Source organism: Capricornis sumatraensis, chromosome 14, assembly GCF_032405125.1.
Source record: "Capricornis sumatraensis isolate serow.1 chromosome 14, serow.2, whole genome shotgun sequence".
NCBI classification, from domain to species: Eukaryota; Metazoa; Chordata; class Mammalia; order Artiodactyla; family Bovidae; genus Capricornis; species Capricornis sumatraensis.
In genome coordinates, this window is record NC_091082.1 from 10223124 (window position 1) to 10242074 (window position 18951).

Sequence of the window (18951 nt, forward strand, 5' to 3'; positions counted from 1 at the left end):
CACACCCAGAAGAGCTCTCCCCTCCTGCAGTCAGCATCGCAGCCACAACCAGGTAGAGCCAAACTTGCTGTTTTGTATTTTGGGTCAGGTCAGCCTGACATTTCAGGGATAGATGCAAGGTAGAGTTGGTTGCGGGAGAGAAAGTTCTAGAAAGAAAGACTGGAAGCTTTAGAAAGGAAGAAGTAAAAACCAATAGACTTTTTGTGATGGATTTTGATAAATAAAGATTTAAGAAGATGAAAATTTGAGAGTCAAGTTGTATGTCAGGGAATGTTCAGAAAATGGAGACCAGGAGGATTTCTGTCATTCTTATTTACTAAAAAAAAATGCTTATACTAGATGGGATTATATGTAAAACACAAACCAATTCTGCCTTTTCTCTTGAGAGTCAGCAGTTTAGGAAGAGACAGGAAAAGTGGCAAGCTGACTGGCAAGCTGATGACGACTAAGAGAAGGCCTAGGAGGAGAAGCTGAAGCCAGAGAGGGTCGCAGAATAATGGATGCCACCATGTCAGTGCGGTGGGAGCCCGCAGGGAGAACCTCAGAGCCCAGCACTCTGCGGGGAACCCTCGGCAGCCTGAACAAGTGAGTTCCGGGGGCGGTGAGCGCTCCCCTCCCCTGATTTAGAAACAGGGTCCTGGTCTATCCTGGGAAGCTTCTACCCCAGCAGCCTTGCCACCCCTCACCAGGCTCTCGTCTCCTAAGACCGCTAAAACTCTTGGCTCAGACAGGTTTGCTCAGAACTGCTGGGGGGAAAGGAACAGGTATTGCAAACAGAAAGGAGTTGTTGGGAAGAGAAGAAATATGATAACACACCACTTCCTTAGAGCTGGCTTCCTGGCATGGCTGGGTTTCTCATGCTCAGAGGCCCTCATGGCGGTCCTTGAGCTTTCCTTTTTCAAGTCCCACGGATCACTCCTCAAAGAAACAGAAACAAAAACTAGTTTCTACTCTGATGGAAACAAACGGCCCACTTTTTACGCAGATGTGCTTTTAGGTCCTAAACACTTGCCAGGAATGAAAATGGAATCACAGATGTGATAAAGACACAGCCTTAGATCATAAAACCCCACAGAATTAATCATAGATGTAAATCTTACAGTTAAAACCTTCAATATTATATTAACAAAAAGTCCATCAAGAGTTGAAACTTTGACACTGAGAGGTATTGATTTCAGTGCAATGATAAAAGCATAGCTCAACAGCAATAAATTAAAAATCACTGTAGTTTGGGGAGGTAAATGTCATTACCATGATAAACAAATACACGTCCCCTGCAGGTGGACAAGGTCGTTGATGGGGAAGGAATTCATAAAGTGTCAGAATCCTGCAGCACTCCTCCAATACTATTTCTACATCCATTCATTTGATAATTTATTCATTCATTCATTTAACAAATATCCATCAGGTTCCTACTGAGTGCCAAGCACTGTGGCAGGCACAAGGTGAATAGGACCGACAAGGACAGCCTCCTGGAGGTTACAGTTAAGTGGGAGGGTCAGATACAAACAGATGAACGAAAGCTTGGCTAGCATCACATCAGTCAGTCGTAAGCTATGAAGAAAAACCAGGGCAGAGTGAGGGGACTGGAGTACCCAGGAGGGTGTGACCAGGGAGGACCTATCTGAGGAGGTGACATTTCAGAAGAGTCCGAAATTAAATGAGGGGACTGAACTGCGGGAGAGGGGGCAGCGGGACTGAGACGAGACTGTGCTTTGCTGGAAGCAGCATGGAGTCCTGGTCATCAAGGTCAGAGGAAAACAGCAGGAAAGGAGGTCAGAGGCAGGCAAAGGCAGAAGAGAAGAGGCCGTCACATTCTCGCCTGTTAGGGACAATGGATGCTATCCCACGTGTGATGAGAAGTCATGGAGGGTTGCAAGCAGAGGGGGCACGTGATCTGATTTAACCGTTTAGAGGGTCACTCTAGCTCCTGTGTGAACATAGCATGTTGGGGCCAAGAGTGAAAGCAAGGAGCTCATTAGAGAGGTTCTGGCAAAGGGCTGTGTGGAACTCGTGGTGGCTCAGACCGAGGCGGTGGCAATGGAGGAGCAAGAGGTGATGCTTTGGGGTAAATGTCCCGGTTGAGCAGACAGAGACTGCTGGTTAACCAGCAGTGGGGTGTGAAAAAGAAAACATTCAAGAATGGCTCCAAGGGTTTTGACCAAGCCATCAGATGACAGGAAACACCAGAGGAACAGGCTTATGGGGGGTGGGGGAGAACAGGAGTTCTGTTTTAAACATTTTTGGTTTGAGATGTCTATTAGGTTACCACATGGAAATGTCCAGGATGAAACTGGGTGAACAAGTCTAGAACTCGTAAGGACAAAAACCTTCCCTGATGGATGACCTGGTTTCTAGTATTTGGAGGGGCAGGTCTGCTAGGGATGCACTCTGTAACCTCAACTGGCTGCTTCCTATAGCCGAAACAGAGCTAGCCTGGCCCTGCCCAGGAACTGCGAACAGCCCGGTCCTTGCCCAGTGCATCTGCATGGTCAAGTTCCACAGCAGAGCAGGGTGTCGCTTGAAGACCAGCCCCACAAGCTGATGCTACAGGGATTATTAAACGCAAGCAACCTGGGCTCTTGTCCCAGAGCTGCTCCTTAATTGTAAGTGGACAATCTCTTCCAAGCAAGACAGAAAGCTGAGGGGCAGGGAACAGGGCAAGCAGGAGCAAATGGGCTTGACAAGTTTGGAAGGCAGTGTGAAGCCGCAGAAAGAACAGTCTTTGGGCCCAAACAGACCTAGATTCACAGTCCATCATGCTCCTTCCTACCTATGTGGTCTTCCCTATGTTACTCTACCTTACTGAGTCTAAATCTCAGGTTCCTTGGTCACAAAGAGAGATGGGATTGTTAGACAGATTAAATGAGCTTTAGTGCAAACCACTGGCATGCAGTGAGCACTCAGAAGGGATAGCTCCCTTCTCCCACATCCTCGTTCCCTCTCTCCATGACGACGTAACCCGCTCTTCTACCACCCAGCCCATCCCACCTCAGTTTTCCTTCCCTCGGCTCCCACCCCAAACCCTCGAGTCCTGCCTCTGGAGGAAGCATCTCCCCCCACCCCCCACCCCCGGCCCATGGCTGGATCGTGGCCCTTGGTTTTCCTCACAGGACTGGAGACCACAGCAGCAGCATCTTGTCTGGGTTTGCGGCTCTCCTTGCCATCCTCGTGGTTGTGGCAGTTTTCTGCGTCCTGTGGAACTGCGGTAAACGGAAGAAGCGTGAGTCCCTCGTTTGTCCAGAGTTGAGACACACTATGATCAACTGTCTAGTCTGGAATTTAAAGCCCAGCTCTCAGATGGCACAGTGGTAAAGAATCAGCCTGCCAGTGCAGGGTATGCAGGAGACGTAGATGCGCTCCCTGGGTCGGAAGATCCCCTTGAGGAGGAAACGGCAACCCACTCCAGTATTCTTGTCTGCAAAAATCCCATGGACAGGGGCCTGGCAGGCAACAGTCCATGGGGTCACATGGAGTCAGACATGATGGAGCACAGACACGCACATCGCCCTCCTGAGATAAACCGTTGCGCCGAGGAGTCCTCTGTTCTCACCTGTGTGTAAACACAGGTCATTGTCTCCGTCGGGATCACAAGCCGTGGCTCTGAAAGCTCCGTGCTGAGTCGAGCTTCATTCTGAAAGCCATGCCCTGGTGCCCTGTGCCCATTTCTTCTTCCTGCTTCTGTCTCCTGAGTCCCCTGTTCTTCTAGCTCAAAGGCATTGGTCAAGTCTGGAAACACGTTTTTCATAATACATGGTGAGGGTGGGGAATATTTTCAGGCGCAGTCTCTTCCCCAGTTCTGTGCGGCTAAGCCCAGCCATGACCTCTGTGTCTCTCATTGTCTTGCAGGGCAAGTTCCCTACCTCCGAGTTACCATCACGCCCTTGTTGACTCTGCCTCGACCCAGACAGCGAGCCAAAAATATTTATGACCTCTTGCCCCGAAGACAAGAAGAGCTGGGTAGGTTTTTCTTTCTCATCCATGGAATCCAGGCCTACAGAACTTCTGCCCCCAGAATATAGGTCTCACCTGCAAAAGCGGCTTTTTCTAAGCATGCTACCATCCTGCTCTTCAGGGAGCCGGCAAGAGGACGGGACAGACAGATGGCAAGGTTCACCTCCAGTGGGGCCTGGGGGCTTGAAGAGGGAGCAGGGAGTCATCGGGGTCAGAGATCTGGTTTGGGATTTTCTCCAACTTCATTGAGAAATGACTGGCATATGCCACTGTATGAGTTTACAGAGTACAGCATGATAATTTGATTACATAGACTACAGTTTTGGTTTCTCTTGATGTAGTTAGCTGGGTATGTCTAAGGTTGGGAAAGACACACAGGAGGAGAACATGGCCTCCAGCCTCAAGTCAGGGAGGGCTCACCCGAGAAGACTCCTCCCAGCCAGCCTCCTCGAGTCCTGTGTTAGTGTCCATTTGTCCTCAGCGAGCTGAGGAGTGCTCCTGGTCTCCCAGCTCATCATCCTTGAAGCCCTGATCCTCTCCCCACAGAACACTGGCCCCCAAATACCAGATATCAGACAGGTCCACTTCACCCAGAATGTGAGGACTGAACAGGCCGAAGCACTTGGAGGACTGGCTGACTGTGCTCAGGGTTTGCTCTCTGTCCTTTCAGGAAGACATCCCTCAAGGAGCATCCGTATTGTCAGCACCGAAAGCCTCCTCTCCAGGAATTCTGACAGCCCTCCTTCTGAGCACGTGGTAAGAGTGAAGCTAAACGACAGTCCCTTTGGGAGAAATGACGTGTCTCTGGCAGAAGAGCTGAAGTGCAAGAGTTCTAGGTTTTGCTTCTTGTTTCACTATAAACAGCACCCCAGGCCCTATTAGTAAATGGGAAGACTAGCCTCGGGACCGCCCTACCACCCAAGGCAAGAAATTTCGAAAGAGAGGAGCAAGTGCTTGAGATTTTAAGAAAGGCACCAAGGCACATGTGTTCATGGATACTTGCTGGAACCGAAATGTACTGCTTTAACAAAGACACGATAATGCGTTTTTCCAAATAAGTGTTGTCTCCTGTACCGTAATTACCTTGGGAGGGTACATAAATTTTCCTACAGGGCTGTTGGTGCTCAAAGCACCCTTAAAGTTCTGCTTTGGGAATTACTTACAAGCCTATGTCAAATTGTTTCCATCTTCCTCCATAGCAGAAATACTCATCAGTCACTCAGCACTGCGACTGGTGTCAAAAGTGCTGAGCGTGTTGGGGATACCTTTGCGTCTGGCTCTGAAGTCAGCTCCCAAGGAGGAGACGCACAGCAGTGTGGGGCAGAGGTACTGTCCTGAAGATCAGGGCGCTCGTTTCTGTAGATAAGTCCTTGTTAGCTTGTTAAAGAATTTTTTTCTTAGGTTTTACCGCATCCCTGGGTGAGTACGGCCATGGTGCCGCTGCTGCCGATTTGCTCGTTACCCAGCCTTTCGTTACCCAGGGCTGCTGATTGGCTCGTTACCCAGCCTCTCTTTACCCAGGGCTGCTGATTGGCTCGTTACCCGGCCTTTCGTTACCCAGGGCTGCTGACTGGCTCGTTACCCAGCCTTTCCTTACCCAGGGGCGCAGGTTTGATGACCACGTGGCCGCCTCCAAGTCGCCACATTTGCTTCCTCCTCCTCTCGCATGTCCCATTCTTAGGCTCTGGTCCTGCTTCTAAGACTTCCTAGGGCAGCAGGTCCACGTGGCTGTAAAAGGAAGAGTGGAGGAAATCCACTGCTTAAGCTAGTTCTCGGATTCAGCTGAGCCCTGAGGGGATTTTGCACCTAGAGTTTAGATCTCAAGCTGACTTAAACCTACAAACATGTTTGGATTGTACTCTGTACTGTTTGAAGAACGTTTTGAACCAGTTGCCAACATTTAAAAACCTAAGAGATTTCACACTGAAATCCAGATATTCAGCCTTTTTTGAAAATCAGACGTCCTGGAAACATCAGACCAGCATTCCTAAATGGCCGTAGCTGATCTGTGTGTCAGCTGCGCCCATACTAATAACAGCAAGCATTTCGTAGTGTCCCCTTTGTGCCAGGAGCTAAACAATTCACAGACAGTAATTCTTTTTTTCTTCACAAAAATCACATGGTATTGATATTATTATGATTATCCCCATTGTATAAGTTAGGAAGCTGAGGCACAGTGAGATTAGGTAACTTGTGTAAACTCAGCACAGAGTGGTAAGGTTAGGGCTTGCACCCTCAGTCTGAACTTAAGCCTCTATCTTTAACCACTATGCTGGGCCTAGCAATATGTTCTGGGGTGGCAGGCTCTCTCTCGTTCATAGTACTTCCCCCACTGAACCCCCACAGTGTGGCCAGAAACTAGTTACAACTTACTGTCACATTTACACTGCTGCTTTCCTTAAACCCAGCGCACTTCACTCATCCCAACCTGGCATGGGAAGCCTTGTGATCTGAGACCCCTGCTGCAGAGGTCTTCTCTGCAGTGGAGAGCTGAGTGAAGGAGCCGTTAGATACAGCAGTACCAGGTAGGGAGAAGAAAGGGCTTGTCCTTATTCCTACTCCTGCCCTGTCACTCGCCTTCTCTTCTTACTTACAGCCCTCCCAAGCAGGCGACGCCCTCCACATGCACAGAGCCCATACTCATGCCATGGGGCATGCAGTGGGCATCTATGACAATGCCACGTGGCCCCAGACGTGTGGAAACCTTGCTTCCTCGCCTCACTATGTCAATGTCAGAGCTTCAGGAGGTTCCCCAAGCACTTCTTCAGAGGATTCGAGAGACTATGTCAATATCCCCACAGCCAAGGAGCTTGCTGAGACTTTGGCTTCTGACAGTAACCCTCCTGGGAACCTCTTCATCCTCCCAAGCACCAAGGAGCTGGCACTGTCTGAAGAAATAGATGAGGGTTGTGGGAACGCCAGTGACTGCACCAGTTTGGGGTCTCCAGGAACCGATAACAGTGACCCACTCAGCGATGGGGAAGGGTCTTCTCAGACCTCGAATGACTATGTCAACATGGCAGAGTTGGATCTCGGGACCCCCCGAGGGAAGCATCTCCGGGGGACGTTTCAGTGCCGCAGAGATTATGAAAATGTACCACCAGGTCCCGGTAGCAGCAAGCAGCAGGAGGAGGAAGTGACATCCTCAAACACACACCATGTAGAGGCCAGGACAGACGGTCCAGAGACCCACATCCTACCTGCCGTGCAGTCAGGGAGCCTCCTGGCTTTAAAGGATTACGTGGCCTGTCAGTCGTCTGCCCACAGTGAGACCGGGCCGTGGAAACATGCAGAAGAGACGTCAAGTGAGGACTCTCATGACTATGAGAATGTGTGAGCTGCCGAGGCAGGCGCAGGGGCTGAGCAGCGGCCTGACCCACGGCTCTTTCCTGACAAACTGAGACCCAGCCACCCAACCGGCAAGCTACATGACGTGGTCGCTGCTGCCAGAGTCACCCTTGACGACCCTGTATTTCAGTGGTTTCATTTGGTTAGGCTAAGGAGATGAAATGAGTAAGGAGCTAAGGGGCTCTCAAAAGCAGAGTTTTGAGAAAGCCAGAAAGTAATTCTTCTCAGCAAGGTTCTGTTACCTCTTGTACCAACTTAAGAATGTTTGCTGAAACTACCTTACAGAATTGTTAGGAGGTTAAAAATGGAGAGTCCTTTAGTGCGCAGTGGAAACACGATGTAGCCTAAAATGATGGCTTTGCTAATACCAGCAGGCTGCAAAGCTAGAATCGATTATTTGGTAATCCAGGCAGAGGCCAAAAGGAATGAAGCAATTGGAGCAGGGTGGGGAGGGAGAGTTTCCACTCTAGAATGAGTGTGGACCACCAAAGGCAGGAGAAAATGCAGAATAATAATTCTCATCATTGCTAAGGGGATTGCAAGCCATAAGCTTCACTCTGGAAAATTGTGCATCAGTTTCTTATTAACATACACTTATTATATAACCCAGTCATTCCAGTATTAGGTATTTATCCAAGTGTAAAGGTTGTGTTCACAAGAGAAAAAAAAAAAACAAAAAACCTCACACATGACTGTTTATAGCAGGTTTATTCATGATTGTGAAAACTTGGAAATAAGTCTTTCAACAGGTGAGTGGATAAACAAGCTGTCCTATATTCACACAGTGAATTTATGCACACTCAACGGTAAAAATGAGTGAAGTGTATAGGTTCATGCAACAACATGGACAAATATTAAACACATTTTGCTAAGTGAAAGAGGCTATACGTAAAAGTCTACATATTGTATGGTTCTACTTATACGACATTTCTGAAAAAAGCAAACCTGTAGAGGCAGAAAACAGATCAGCGGTTGAGAGGCTTGGGAAGCGGGAACAAAGGAGCTGTACAAGGAAATTTTTAGGACAATGTTTCTATAAGGTGATTGATACTGTATGCGTTTGTCAAAACACACACAAAAAAGCCCGTACAGCACAAAGGATGACTTTATTACATGCAAATTTTAAAACCTCACCAGGCTGTTGGGGGGCCCACAATATAATGCAGAGTGTAAAAATTTTATGAAATTTTGTAAAAATTGAATTGGTTTTACAAATGTATGACATAATGTCACTGAAGGGAGTGGGGGAAAATTGAGCTGGCCCAAGTAACTTTGGAAAACAATATTTTGCTTGAAAATGTAAGATGAAGACACAAAGAGCTGAACACAAACACTGCAGTGTACTTGATAAATTTGTGTCTCATGGGAATATAGTTTAGCAGTTTTGAAACTAAGTATATCCTCGAGTTGAACAAGTAAGTAAATATGATACAGGTAAGGAGAGGCAGTGGCACCCCACTCCAGTCCTCTTGCCTGGAAAATCCCATGGACGGAGGAGCCTGGTAGGCTGCAGTCCATGGGGTCGCTGAGGGTCGGACACGACTGAGCGACTTCACTTTCACTTTTCACTTTCATGCATTGGAGAAGGAAATGGCAACCCACTCCAATGTTCTTGCCTGGAGAATCCCAGGGACAGGGGAGCCTGGTGGGCTGCCGTCTATGGGGTCGCACAGAGTCGGACACAACTGAAGCGACTTAGCAGCAGCAACTTCAATATTCTTCAGGAGGATGATTTCCCCAAAGTTCAGGCCTCCCTGAGTTCCAGCTACTTGCTATAATTTCAGACCTAATGGTCCATATCCTCCAAAGCGTCAAGACCTGCATCAACCCAGACAGATGTCCTCTAACAGTCAGAGCGCCAGGCATCGCACCGTCCTCGGAATACCCTCAGCACTTCCCTTCTGATTCAAGCAACAACAAATCACAAACCATTCCAGACATTGTGTGTCATTCACATCTCATTTTATTATGTGTGCGTGCATGCTCAGTAACTCAGTCATGTTCTGTTCTGTGTGACCCCGTGGATTGCAGCCCACCAGGCTCCTCTGTCCATGGAATCTTATTATGCTGTTGGGTAATTTTCATGGGTTTTTCCAGTAGTCATGTATGGATGTGAGAGTTGGACTATAAAGAAAGCTGAGTGCCGAAGAATTGATGCTTTTGAACTGTGGGGTTGGAGAAGACTCTTGAGAGTCCCTTGGACTGCAAGGACATCCAACCAGTCTATCCTAAAGGAAATCAGTCCTGAATATTCATTGGAAGGAATAATGCTGAAGCTGAAACTCCAATACTTTGGCCACCTGATGCAAAGAACTGACTCATTTGAAAAGACCCTGATGCTGGGAAAGATTGAAGGCAGGAGGAGAAGGGGATGACAGAGGATGAGATGGTTGGATGGCATCACCAACTCGATGGACATGAGTTTGGGTGGACTCTGGGAGTTGGTGATGGACAGGGAAGCCTGGCATGCTGCAGTCCATGGGGTCGCAAAGAGTCGGACATGACTGAGCGACTGAACTGAACTGAACTGACTGAATTTTCATAGGTGTAAGTCTTTATAGTCAACTACACCATAGACTTTCTGTAATTCCTCATGCAGCTATAACAAAATTAGGCACAGACTTTATGCTAAAGCTGCTTTGAATGAGCAAATGAGCTGAGCTTAGCTGGAGCATTAGGCTAACGAGATCAGGGCTTAGGGTCCAGGCTATAGATGGCTCAGAGTCCAGGCCACCCCGGCTGACCGTGCTGCTGGTCAAGCAAAGACGGGACAAATGAGTGTGGGCGAAGCAGCCACAGGCACAAGCAGAACAAAGGTGCCTGCCCTGCAGAGGGGGCTCAGAGCCCGCTTCTCCTTACTGCTTTCTGTCTTGCTGATCTAGTTCAAGGTGACTGGGACCGTGAGAGAGAGGAAATAACCAGATGGAACCAGGCTGAGACGGAAATGCAGATGCTGCTGCACAAACTGGGCCTGGAGAAAACCCCAGGCAGCCTGGGACCAAAAGAACAGGGGCCCATGTGAAAATAGATGGCGCTGGGTGTCCAATCAGCCTAATAGGGAACGGCAGTGGGCAGTGAGGGGGGACCTTTACCTGGAGTGCTGGCCAGTGAGGGTGTTGGCCATTGGGAGATCAGCTCAAATACAGAAAGAACCCGGCCAAGGTAGCACCCAAGCTTGGGGCAGTACCTGTGGACTAAGCCACAGCCAAGCTGGAGACAGAAAGACACGGGTTCCCTGTCGGATTGGAAAGAGCTCCCAGGAGCCTGTTGGGCATGGCTCCCTCATTAGTCCTTGGCTGGAACTTTCTTCAGCTTCCCTCCCTCAGGCATTTCTAGCTAGGATGCTCTTCCTTTCATCTCAGCACAGGCCAGAGGGGACGAATATTGTGCAGATAATTAATACAAGTCCTACTTCTCTCAATGGTAATTCAGAAACTGAATCTAGCCAGGAACAGGAGCCAGGAGGACAGAGGAGTGGAGCAGACAGAGGCGCGCCTGACAAGTCCATCTGCAACACCCCAAGGAGGGCTGTTGGTCTGAGGCGCTAGAGCAGTATTTTGTACATAGAGAAATCCCCTAATAGGCTGATGTGTCCAAAATGTGAGCTTTAGATTTGATACCTATCGCCACAGATTTTCAGGTCCCTTTGCTCTGGTGGGTAAAATCACCCCCAGCTGACTCTCTGATCAGCAGGGTCTTGGACGGAAAAGGATAGAAACAAGACCTCCGGGTATTGTGGAGTTTTGAAGTGAAGAGGACGGTGATCTCAGCATCAGGAGTTAGAAGGTGCAGGGTGGACATCTCAGGAGGCTGTGTAATTGCCCACTGAGGGCCCGCTGCTCCCTCGCCCGAGCTTAGTGGCCTGCCATCCTGAGGGCTGTTTCTGCGACTCCGTGCAGCGGGAGCCAGCCTGAACCGAGGGCTCTCCTTCTGTGTCCCCCATGGCCTCACCTGCCCCACCAGGACAACGCTGTCTGGAAATCTGCTCGTTCCTCCATCATCTACACACACTAACACGCTTATCCTGATGAAATCCGGTTAGACCAAACTCTGGGGTAACCCGAAAGGGGAAAGGAAGTAAGAAAAGGCCAATGTTTAGCAGGAGATGTAGGAGGGAGAAGAATTCGCTCCTGTTCCCTCAGGCCAGGAGAAAAAGGCAACTTTTTTTTTTTTTTTTAATGATATGGGGCTCAATCCAACATTAGTCTGGATTGTTTCCATTGCAATGAAAAGAAACCTAACTAAACCTGGCCTGAGCAAAATCCATGAGTATATCAGGCCTGGCTGCCTACAGAAATCTCACTGTCAGGACTGGTTCCTCTGCCACTTGCAGCTGGACTTTCAACGCTGGCTCTCCAGGAGGCATTGCTAAGACGGCCCCACATATCCAGGTATTAACACTACTGGAAGAGATTTTGACCAAAGTTCCAGAATTGAGTTTCATCCCCTGGTTTGAAGTCAGGAGTAGGGCCAATTCTACCCAAACTGCAAGATTTTAGCAAGAGGAAGCAGTAACTTTTCTTTTTTTTTCTAAATTGTATTTTATTTTTAATTGGAGGATAATTGCACTACAATATTGTGATGGTTCTTTCAGCAGTGATTTTTCAAAGAAAAAAATAAAAAAAAAATTCAAGTGCCACCACTCAGGGAATCAGCTGGGGGGTGATTTTACCCACCAGAGCAAAGGGACCTGAACTTTTGCAGGTGTAGGTATCAAATCTGAAGCTCACATTTTGGACACGTCACCCTATTAGGGGATTTCTCTACATACAAGGGCCCTAGATCCTGGAATAAATAGCTGCTGCTATCAGCAGCAGACAAAGATGCAAATGACCGCTACAGACCCCATCTTCAATCAGTGGGTCAAGTTTTTTAATATGAAGACATCCAATGTAACTGCTAAAGTATTTGTTGGGGCTAGGTGAAGCATTTACACAAATGGATGCCATGAGGAACTTCTGACAAACTCCTGGCCCCTCAAGAGCCAGAGTCAGTCTTATCCCCCTTTGTTTCTTCAATCTTAAACCAGAACATTTGACTTGACCACCTCCAGGGCATTTTAAAAGACTGTGAGTTTAAGAAAAATGGATACTTAGTCAAACTTTCGTTGCTCATAGGCACCCCGAGGAGGCAGAAACCTCTTGCAAAATTCCAGTTTTCACAATGCAGGGGATGCGATGACTTTGAATCGAGAGAGCTGTTATGAAAATCAGGGTACCTTTTTTGCCCAGACAGAGGAGGTTTTGTTCCTGTGTGACAGGAGAAGTTAAGAGAAATATCCCTGGCCATGGTCTGGGATGGAAGGAATGGGAATCCAGGAGAGGGAGCTGGAAACGTGGCTGTGCTAGCTAGTGTGTGGCAGTCAGTGTGTGATGGCGAGCCCATGCCAGCCCACCCTGGACGGCAGAGACTGCATCAGTTACCTCATCGGGGTTGAGTTTATCCACCAAGATGCCAGACCCAGAAATAAACTGTTTTGTGAGCTCTATACTTAGAGAGAGCACATAGAGGCAGAGGGATGGGGGTGGGACAGTCAGAAGTCCAAGAGCCACGGGCCCCAGGCTTTGGAAGAGAAAATATGGGCATTCCTAGTAAGGAAACTAGGTTTGAAACCGAGTGCTGCTACTTACCAGCTATGTGCCAGTGGATAAGTTAACAACCCTCTCTGACCTTCCCTTTCCTCTTCAATAAAATGAGGATAATGATACTAGCCCGTCAAGGTTTCATAGACTCAAATACAGTAGCCTAACTAAAACCTTTATCACGGTGGGAACTCAGAAGTGTATGATCAATGGTGGGTGTAGACCCCACCCAAGACTTCCTATGTCAAAGGATTTTGAGCATTTCAACTTTATCCTGCAACAAGCAGCCTCAGAAACAGATGAGGGAGCAGAGGGTGAGTTCCCAAAGGGGGAACTTTGACCCTACCCTTTACCTCCCTTGTTTCACAGCTGTGGTTTGCAAGGTCAGAGACTTACATCCCTGGCCTGGCAAAACCAAAATTGGCCCAGACCAGGCAGGTGGCAGGGCTTCCCTGATGGCTCGGTGGGGAAAGAATCCACCTGCAGTGCAGGATACACAGGAGACATGGGTTTGATTCTTGGGTGGGGAAGATCCCCTGGAGAAGGGCATGGCAACGCGCTCCAGTATTCTTGCCTGGAGAATCCCACGGACAAAGGAGACTGGCAGGCTAGAGTTCAAAGGATCGCAAAGAGTTGGACACGACTGAGTGACTACACACACACACACACACACACACACACACACACACAGAGGCAGACAGCATGGTGCTCCTTCTTAAAGACCTCCAGGTGGCAGACTTCTCGGCCTGCCTGCCTCTGGAATCCGATGGGATGCTCTTGTGACTAACTCCAAACCTTTAGCACCAACCACAGTTTATACTCATTCATGTATTCAGTCAGCTGTTGATTCATTTTTGCCATAATAAATTGTCAGGCACCTGTTGTGCCAGGCACTGTATCAACTACTGGAAATATAAAATTGAGTAAGATGCTTTGCCCTCCAGGAGCCTGGAGTCTAATGCAAAGGAGACCCAGCAATAGGCCATCATTGCGGTACACAATAAGTGCCTTAATAAGGGTCACCTTTGAACACTTTTGAAGCCTTGAGGGGCACCTACCTTGTGTTTGGGAGAGGGGACTCAGGGAAGGCATCTCAGAGGAGGTGACACATGAGCTGAGTTTTAAGGGATGGCTGAGCAAGCAGATCTGAGCAACAGTTATTTTGAGAACTATTTCTCAGCCTTTATCATACAAGAAGCCTAACAAGTTGGTTATTGCCAGGCTGGTTATCTCATGGAGATGATATCAAGCTGACGGCACTGGGGTAATTAGCAAGCAGAAGTTATACCCCAATGCCTATGATTCTAGGGTGATGACAACGTGGGCACCAAGGAGTCCTATGGTGAATGAAGCCCTAAGGCCCCAGAAGCAGGCGGTCCCATTGGAATGCACCCATAGGTTGCTGCATCCACCATGGTCGACGAAAAGTGCAGGAATAGAGGCCAGTCCTCACAGAGACTGGGAGTGGTGGGGAAGGGTATGGAACAACTTTCTCTTCATATAGAACCAGCTAGATTGGATGGTGACAAGAACCTTCCAGCCTGGAATGTGGAAGGGAAGAACCAGAAGACCTCTGGAGTCTCCTCTGATAAGAAGAGTTTCAGAATTTGACTTTATTTCTAACTTATCCCAAGGATCTTGGCTCAGAGTGCTGCCATTGTCTTTGCTTCAAACCAGTTAACCAGGTTTCACACACCAAGAGGGACATGCACGCATCCCACTTCCGGGCTCCCAAGCCACAGGTGTGGGGAGCCCACCGAGGCCTATAGAAGCGGAACACTTTGCAAAAGCTCACTCAAGGAACCAAAAATAGAACATTGTCTGTATCGGCTTGAGTTGGTCAGATAAGCCACACCCCTCCACACAATGCAAAGAAAAATAGCTTTTCCTACCGACATACTTTCTCTCCATTCCATAACCACTGAATCCCAGGAGAAACTAAGATTAAGGGAGCCAGCCTGGGGCCACCAGCTGCGGCAGCCCGTCTTTGTCTGTCCTCGACCCTGGTGGATGCACTCTTTCTGGTACCCTCATTTCCAGCTCCAGCAGACAAGAGTGCCTTTAAGGCAGAGCTCCAGACTCCAAATACCAGTGTGGAGTCGGGTGTCAGGGAAGACAGCTGAGCAGAAGTCTTAAAATGTGCTCTATCTCACTTATATCCTCCTTCTCTTTCTGGTGAGTGCCGACCAGGATCTGATAAGAAGATTCAGGTTAGCCCTTCTGAAGAATTTACTTGTTTCTAATGGATAAAAAAAGGAATGTGTAATGCAAGCAGGCAGCAGAATCTCCTCCTTCAGGGCGATTTCAGAAAGAGGGCTCTACCTGGTGAGCCTTAGCAGGATTGCCTGGAGGCAGGGGTGTGGACTGAGTGACTTCTTAGAAGCACAGGGTGCAACACATCCAGAGGTCAGGCTGAGACCCCAAGAGCTCTGGAGTAGGTGGTCACTGGGGAGAGAGAGCACCCCAACCCTCAGAACCCTCCCTTCACCTCGGGGTCTGCCCTGCATCTGCTTACTCCCCCCAGCCCCACACACACCCAGGTTAAATACACAGAGTGGGTGTTCTTGTCCCTCTTCCTTCTCTCTTGACCGAAAGCCTGTACACCGGTCACAGAAATGTTCACCATCCTCAGTCCTTGCTTTCTGGAGGCTGTTAAACTGAGATGGACACACAGATGAGCCAAACACTTAAAATCTCTTTTTCCTCCCTGAACTGGCCACTCTGGCTTTGGTGCAGGAAGGGGGACCCCTTCCAGGGCCTGAAAGGGGGCTCTTCTCTAACACTGAGAAATGAATTGCCCAAGGAAACACACATGCAAGAGACTTTATTGAGTAGGGTTGCCCGGGCGGAGAGCAGGAGGGTGAGGGAACCCAGGAGGACCGCTCAGCCATGTGGCTCACAGTTTTATGGGAATCGTTTCTGGGTTGTTTTTGGCCAATCATTCTGACTCAGGGTCCTTCCTGGTGGTGCACGCATTGCTCAGTCAAGATGGCTGCCAGCAAGGAGGATTCTGGGAGGTGGTAGGACACGTTGCATCTCCTTATGACCTCTCCTGAACTCTTCCGGTTGGTGGTGGCTTGTTAGTACTGGGTTCCTTACCAGGACCTCCTATCACAAAATAATTCACACAAATGGTTACTATGGTGCCTGTCCAGAGCGGGTGGTTTCAGTTAGTGTGGACACCACACTCATATGTCCATCGTTTCAAGTAAAACAGAAGTACGTGGGCACAAGAGGCTTGGTCAGAATGTCTAGAGGGGGAACCAGCTCTATGACTTACTGGTTACAAGCCCTCTCTGAGCCTCATTTCCCATGAAATTAGTGTAACGACACTTACTTCATAGGACCACCAGAGTGAAAGGAGATAAGGCAAGTGAGTTGACTTGCCCATTGTAAATATTAGTTGGAGAAATGACTGGAAGGTAAGTGCTCAGCCTAAGCATTTACCCAGGTCCCTGTGGGAACCCTTCAGCTTACTCTGTGTTTGGAAGGAAATGAAGATGGGAGCTAAGGAGCTGCCTAAATAACAGGAGGGACTGAAGGCCCTAGGTCCTGGAGTAGGCCTAAGCCTTCCCTGCTGAGCAAATTCAACTCTGGGGTTCTGCGAGGGCCCACCTCCTGCGGTCTTCTCCAGACGAAAACATGAAGGAAGGAGGATTTCTGGAATCTAGGACCCAGTGTCAGTTTGAGAACAAACGGGAGGGGCTAGAATTCAGTTCCTGGGATGGAGGCAGAACCATTGCTGCTTCCTCTTTCCTGCAGCCCTTCCCAGCCAGGGCTGTTCTCCCCAGCTCTCCACAGCACCCCCTGAGCCTAGAGGCTCTGAAGTCTGAAGGACTGACCCAAGGTATGCAGGGTGAGAAAGCCTGTCAGCTCAAGATAGGGGACAAGCACCCTGGCTGAGCAGGCAGAGGACCTGCCACACAAACTATGTGATATCATGCAATCCTGTTCCAAGCGACAGTTCCCCACCTGGAAAACGGGAATACTAGCTCATACCCTGTTCTCCCTACCATATTCAGCTACTGCAAGGATCCAATTATTCTATGCAGAAAAAGCATGTAAACTGCAAGTACTGGGCAAACATGGAAGAGCTACTAAAGACTCTGGAACAGAGGGCCTGTGAGATGGGACAGATTATAAACTCTTCCTGTCTGGCGTGGAGGCCAGAAAGGGTCCTTCCAATTGGCTTTTCTTTGATGTTCGTTTGAAACTTGCTGCTGCTGCTGCTGCTAAGTCGCTTCAGTAGTGTCCGACTCTGTGTGACCCCACAGACGGCAGCCCACCAGGCTCCCCCATCTCTGGGATTCTCCAGGCAAGAACACTGGAGTGGGTTGCCATTTCCTTCTCTAATGCATGAAGGTGAAGAGAAAGTGAAGTTGCTCAGTCATGTCTGACTCTTTGCGACCCCGTGGACTGCAGCCTACCAGGCTCCTCCGCCCATGGGATTTTCCAGGCATGAGTACTGGAGTGGGGTGCCATTGCTGCCTTCTCCGTCGTTTGAAACTTAATGAGCACTTAAGGCACTGCTGACACTCTAATTAGGTTTAAAAATTAAATTTAAAAGTCATCACTTGTTCCCTTCTTTCTACATTTACTTTCTCAGCTCTACTGAACACAGACATTAACCAAAAATTATTTTTAAATGACCCTGATTTGATGTAGACTGAAACAAATGCAAGACAAATATTTTGTTAGAAAAACAAATCACAAACCAAACTTGAGTTTAAAAAAAACCAAAAAACCAAAAACTACTTAATGAGTTCAAAGTGAAATTAAAACCAAACCACTGAAGGTTCCAAAACAACTGAACGAGAGTAAAACTGAAACAGTAAAACATGCTCCCAAGTAAACCAAACCAATTTTACACATCACCAGAAGCGCTGGATCCCGGAAGTGCTGCAGGCCCTCGCCTCTGCTGGTCCAGGCTTTCCCACGGTAGACCCTGCGCTCCATTCACAGGATGCCCCGGACACCTCAGGTGTGCTTAGTCACCAGGGAGGCAGAGATGAGGAAGAGAGAATTCCTTCACTCCAGGAGGGGCTCAACACACACGTTTTTCCCATCAAACACTCTCCCACCGCCCATCTCAACTCTCTCCCCACTATACACCCTCTTCTGCCTGTGATCACAGAAGGAGGTGGAGTTCTCGGCACCCCTACTAAGCCTCATTGTTGCCAGAATCAGAGCATTGAACCAGCAACACAGCAAAACACCCAAAATCCAGCGAATAAAAGTTGAGTCCCAAAGGCCTCTGTGGTGCCAGAGACTGGTGATCCTGAGACCAGCTCCTTCCAGTTAGCAGAGAAAGCATCCTTTGATTTAATCCTGCATCACACCCTTTACAGCTGACATGCTTTCTAACGATCTCAGTAAAGGTTGTCCCACCCAGTCCTCTCCACAAAAATCCCAGGAAGTGGAGAAAATGAAATTGTTGTTTGTCTAGGGTAGATGACCACCCACACTCAGCAAGGGGTGAGCTGGAAGCCTGACCTCCTGTGGAGGGCCCAGCAAGTTTCCTGCAGTGGAAAAATAGCCCCAGCTTGTTGCTGCTATTGCTGCTGAGACAGCTGCTGTGATTTGCGTCTCTCTCATATTACCACCCTCCCAGCTGAAATCACTATTGCCTTCCTGGATAGAGTGCTCCCTTTCTGGTTTCTGGAACAAAGCTCACCACAGAGTTGAGAGTTCCTTGTTGAGCTTGTCTTGGCTATCTGTGTTCTTATCTACCTGCGGTCTTCTTTTATTGCCTGTCATCTTGACCCAGGCTCATTCTGTAGGCTTCTGTTTTGATATCTCTGCCTAGCACACTGACTCCCAGTTGCTAGCAGGCATTCTTGTCCCCCAGTTTTGGGGACCAACCTGCAACCAAACTGCTTTCCTAAGCTCTGTCTTCCAGTTTCCTTTCCATCAGCAGCCTTGTCTTGGGTTATGTATAAGGACACACGAAGGGCATGGGGGCAGATGTTGCTTGGATAAGTGTCTCTGTCTATCCTGCCTTCAGCCATCACCAGAACTGCTCTGCAGGCGAATGAGAAGAGAGACCTTGGATAGAATTTTGAAGTCC

At 48.6% G+C, this 18951-nt stretch overlaps 1 protein-coding gene across 1 annotated transcript; it reads left to right on the forward strand.

Annotated features, from left to right (window-relative positions):
- Positions 1 to 508: 508 nt before the first annotated feature.
- Positions 509 to 14234, forward strand: LAX1 (lymphocyte transmembrane adaptor 1). The gene is given in 6 exon segments (XM_068986374.1): positions 509 to 585; positions 3114 to 3223; positions 3850 to 3960; positions 4625 to 4710; positions 6551 to 7423; positions 14193 to 14234. Coding segments are annotated over 6 exon segments (1299 nt in total).
- Positions 14235 to 18951: the final 4717 nt, after the last annotated feature.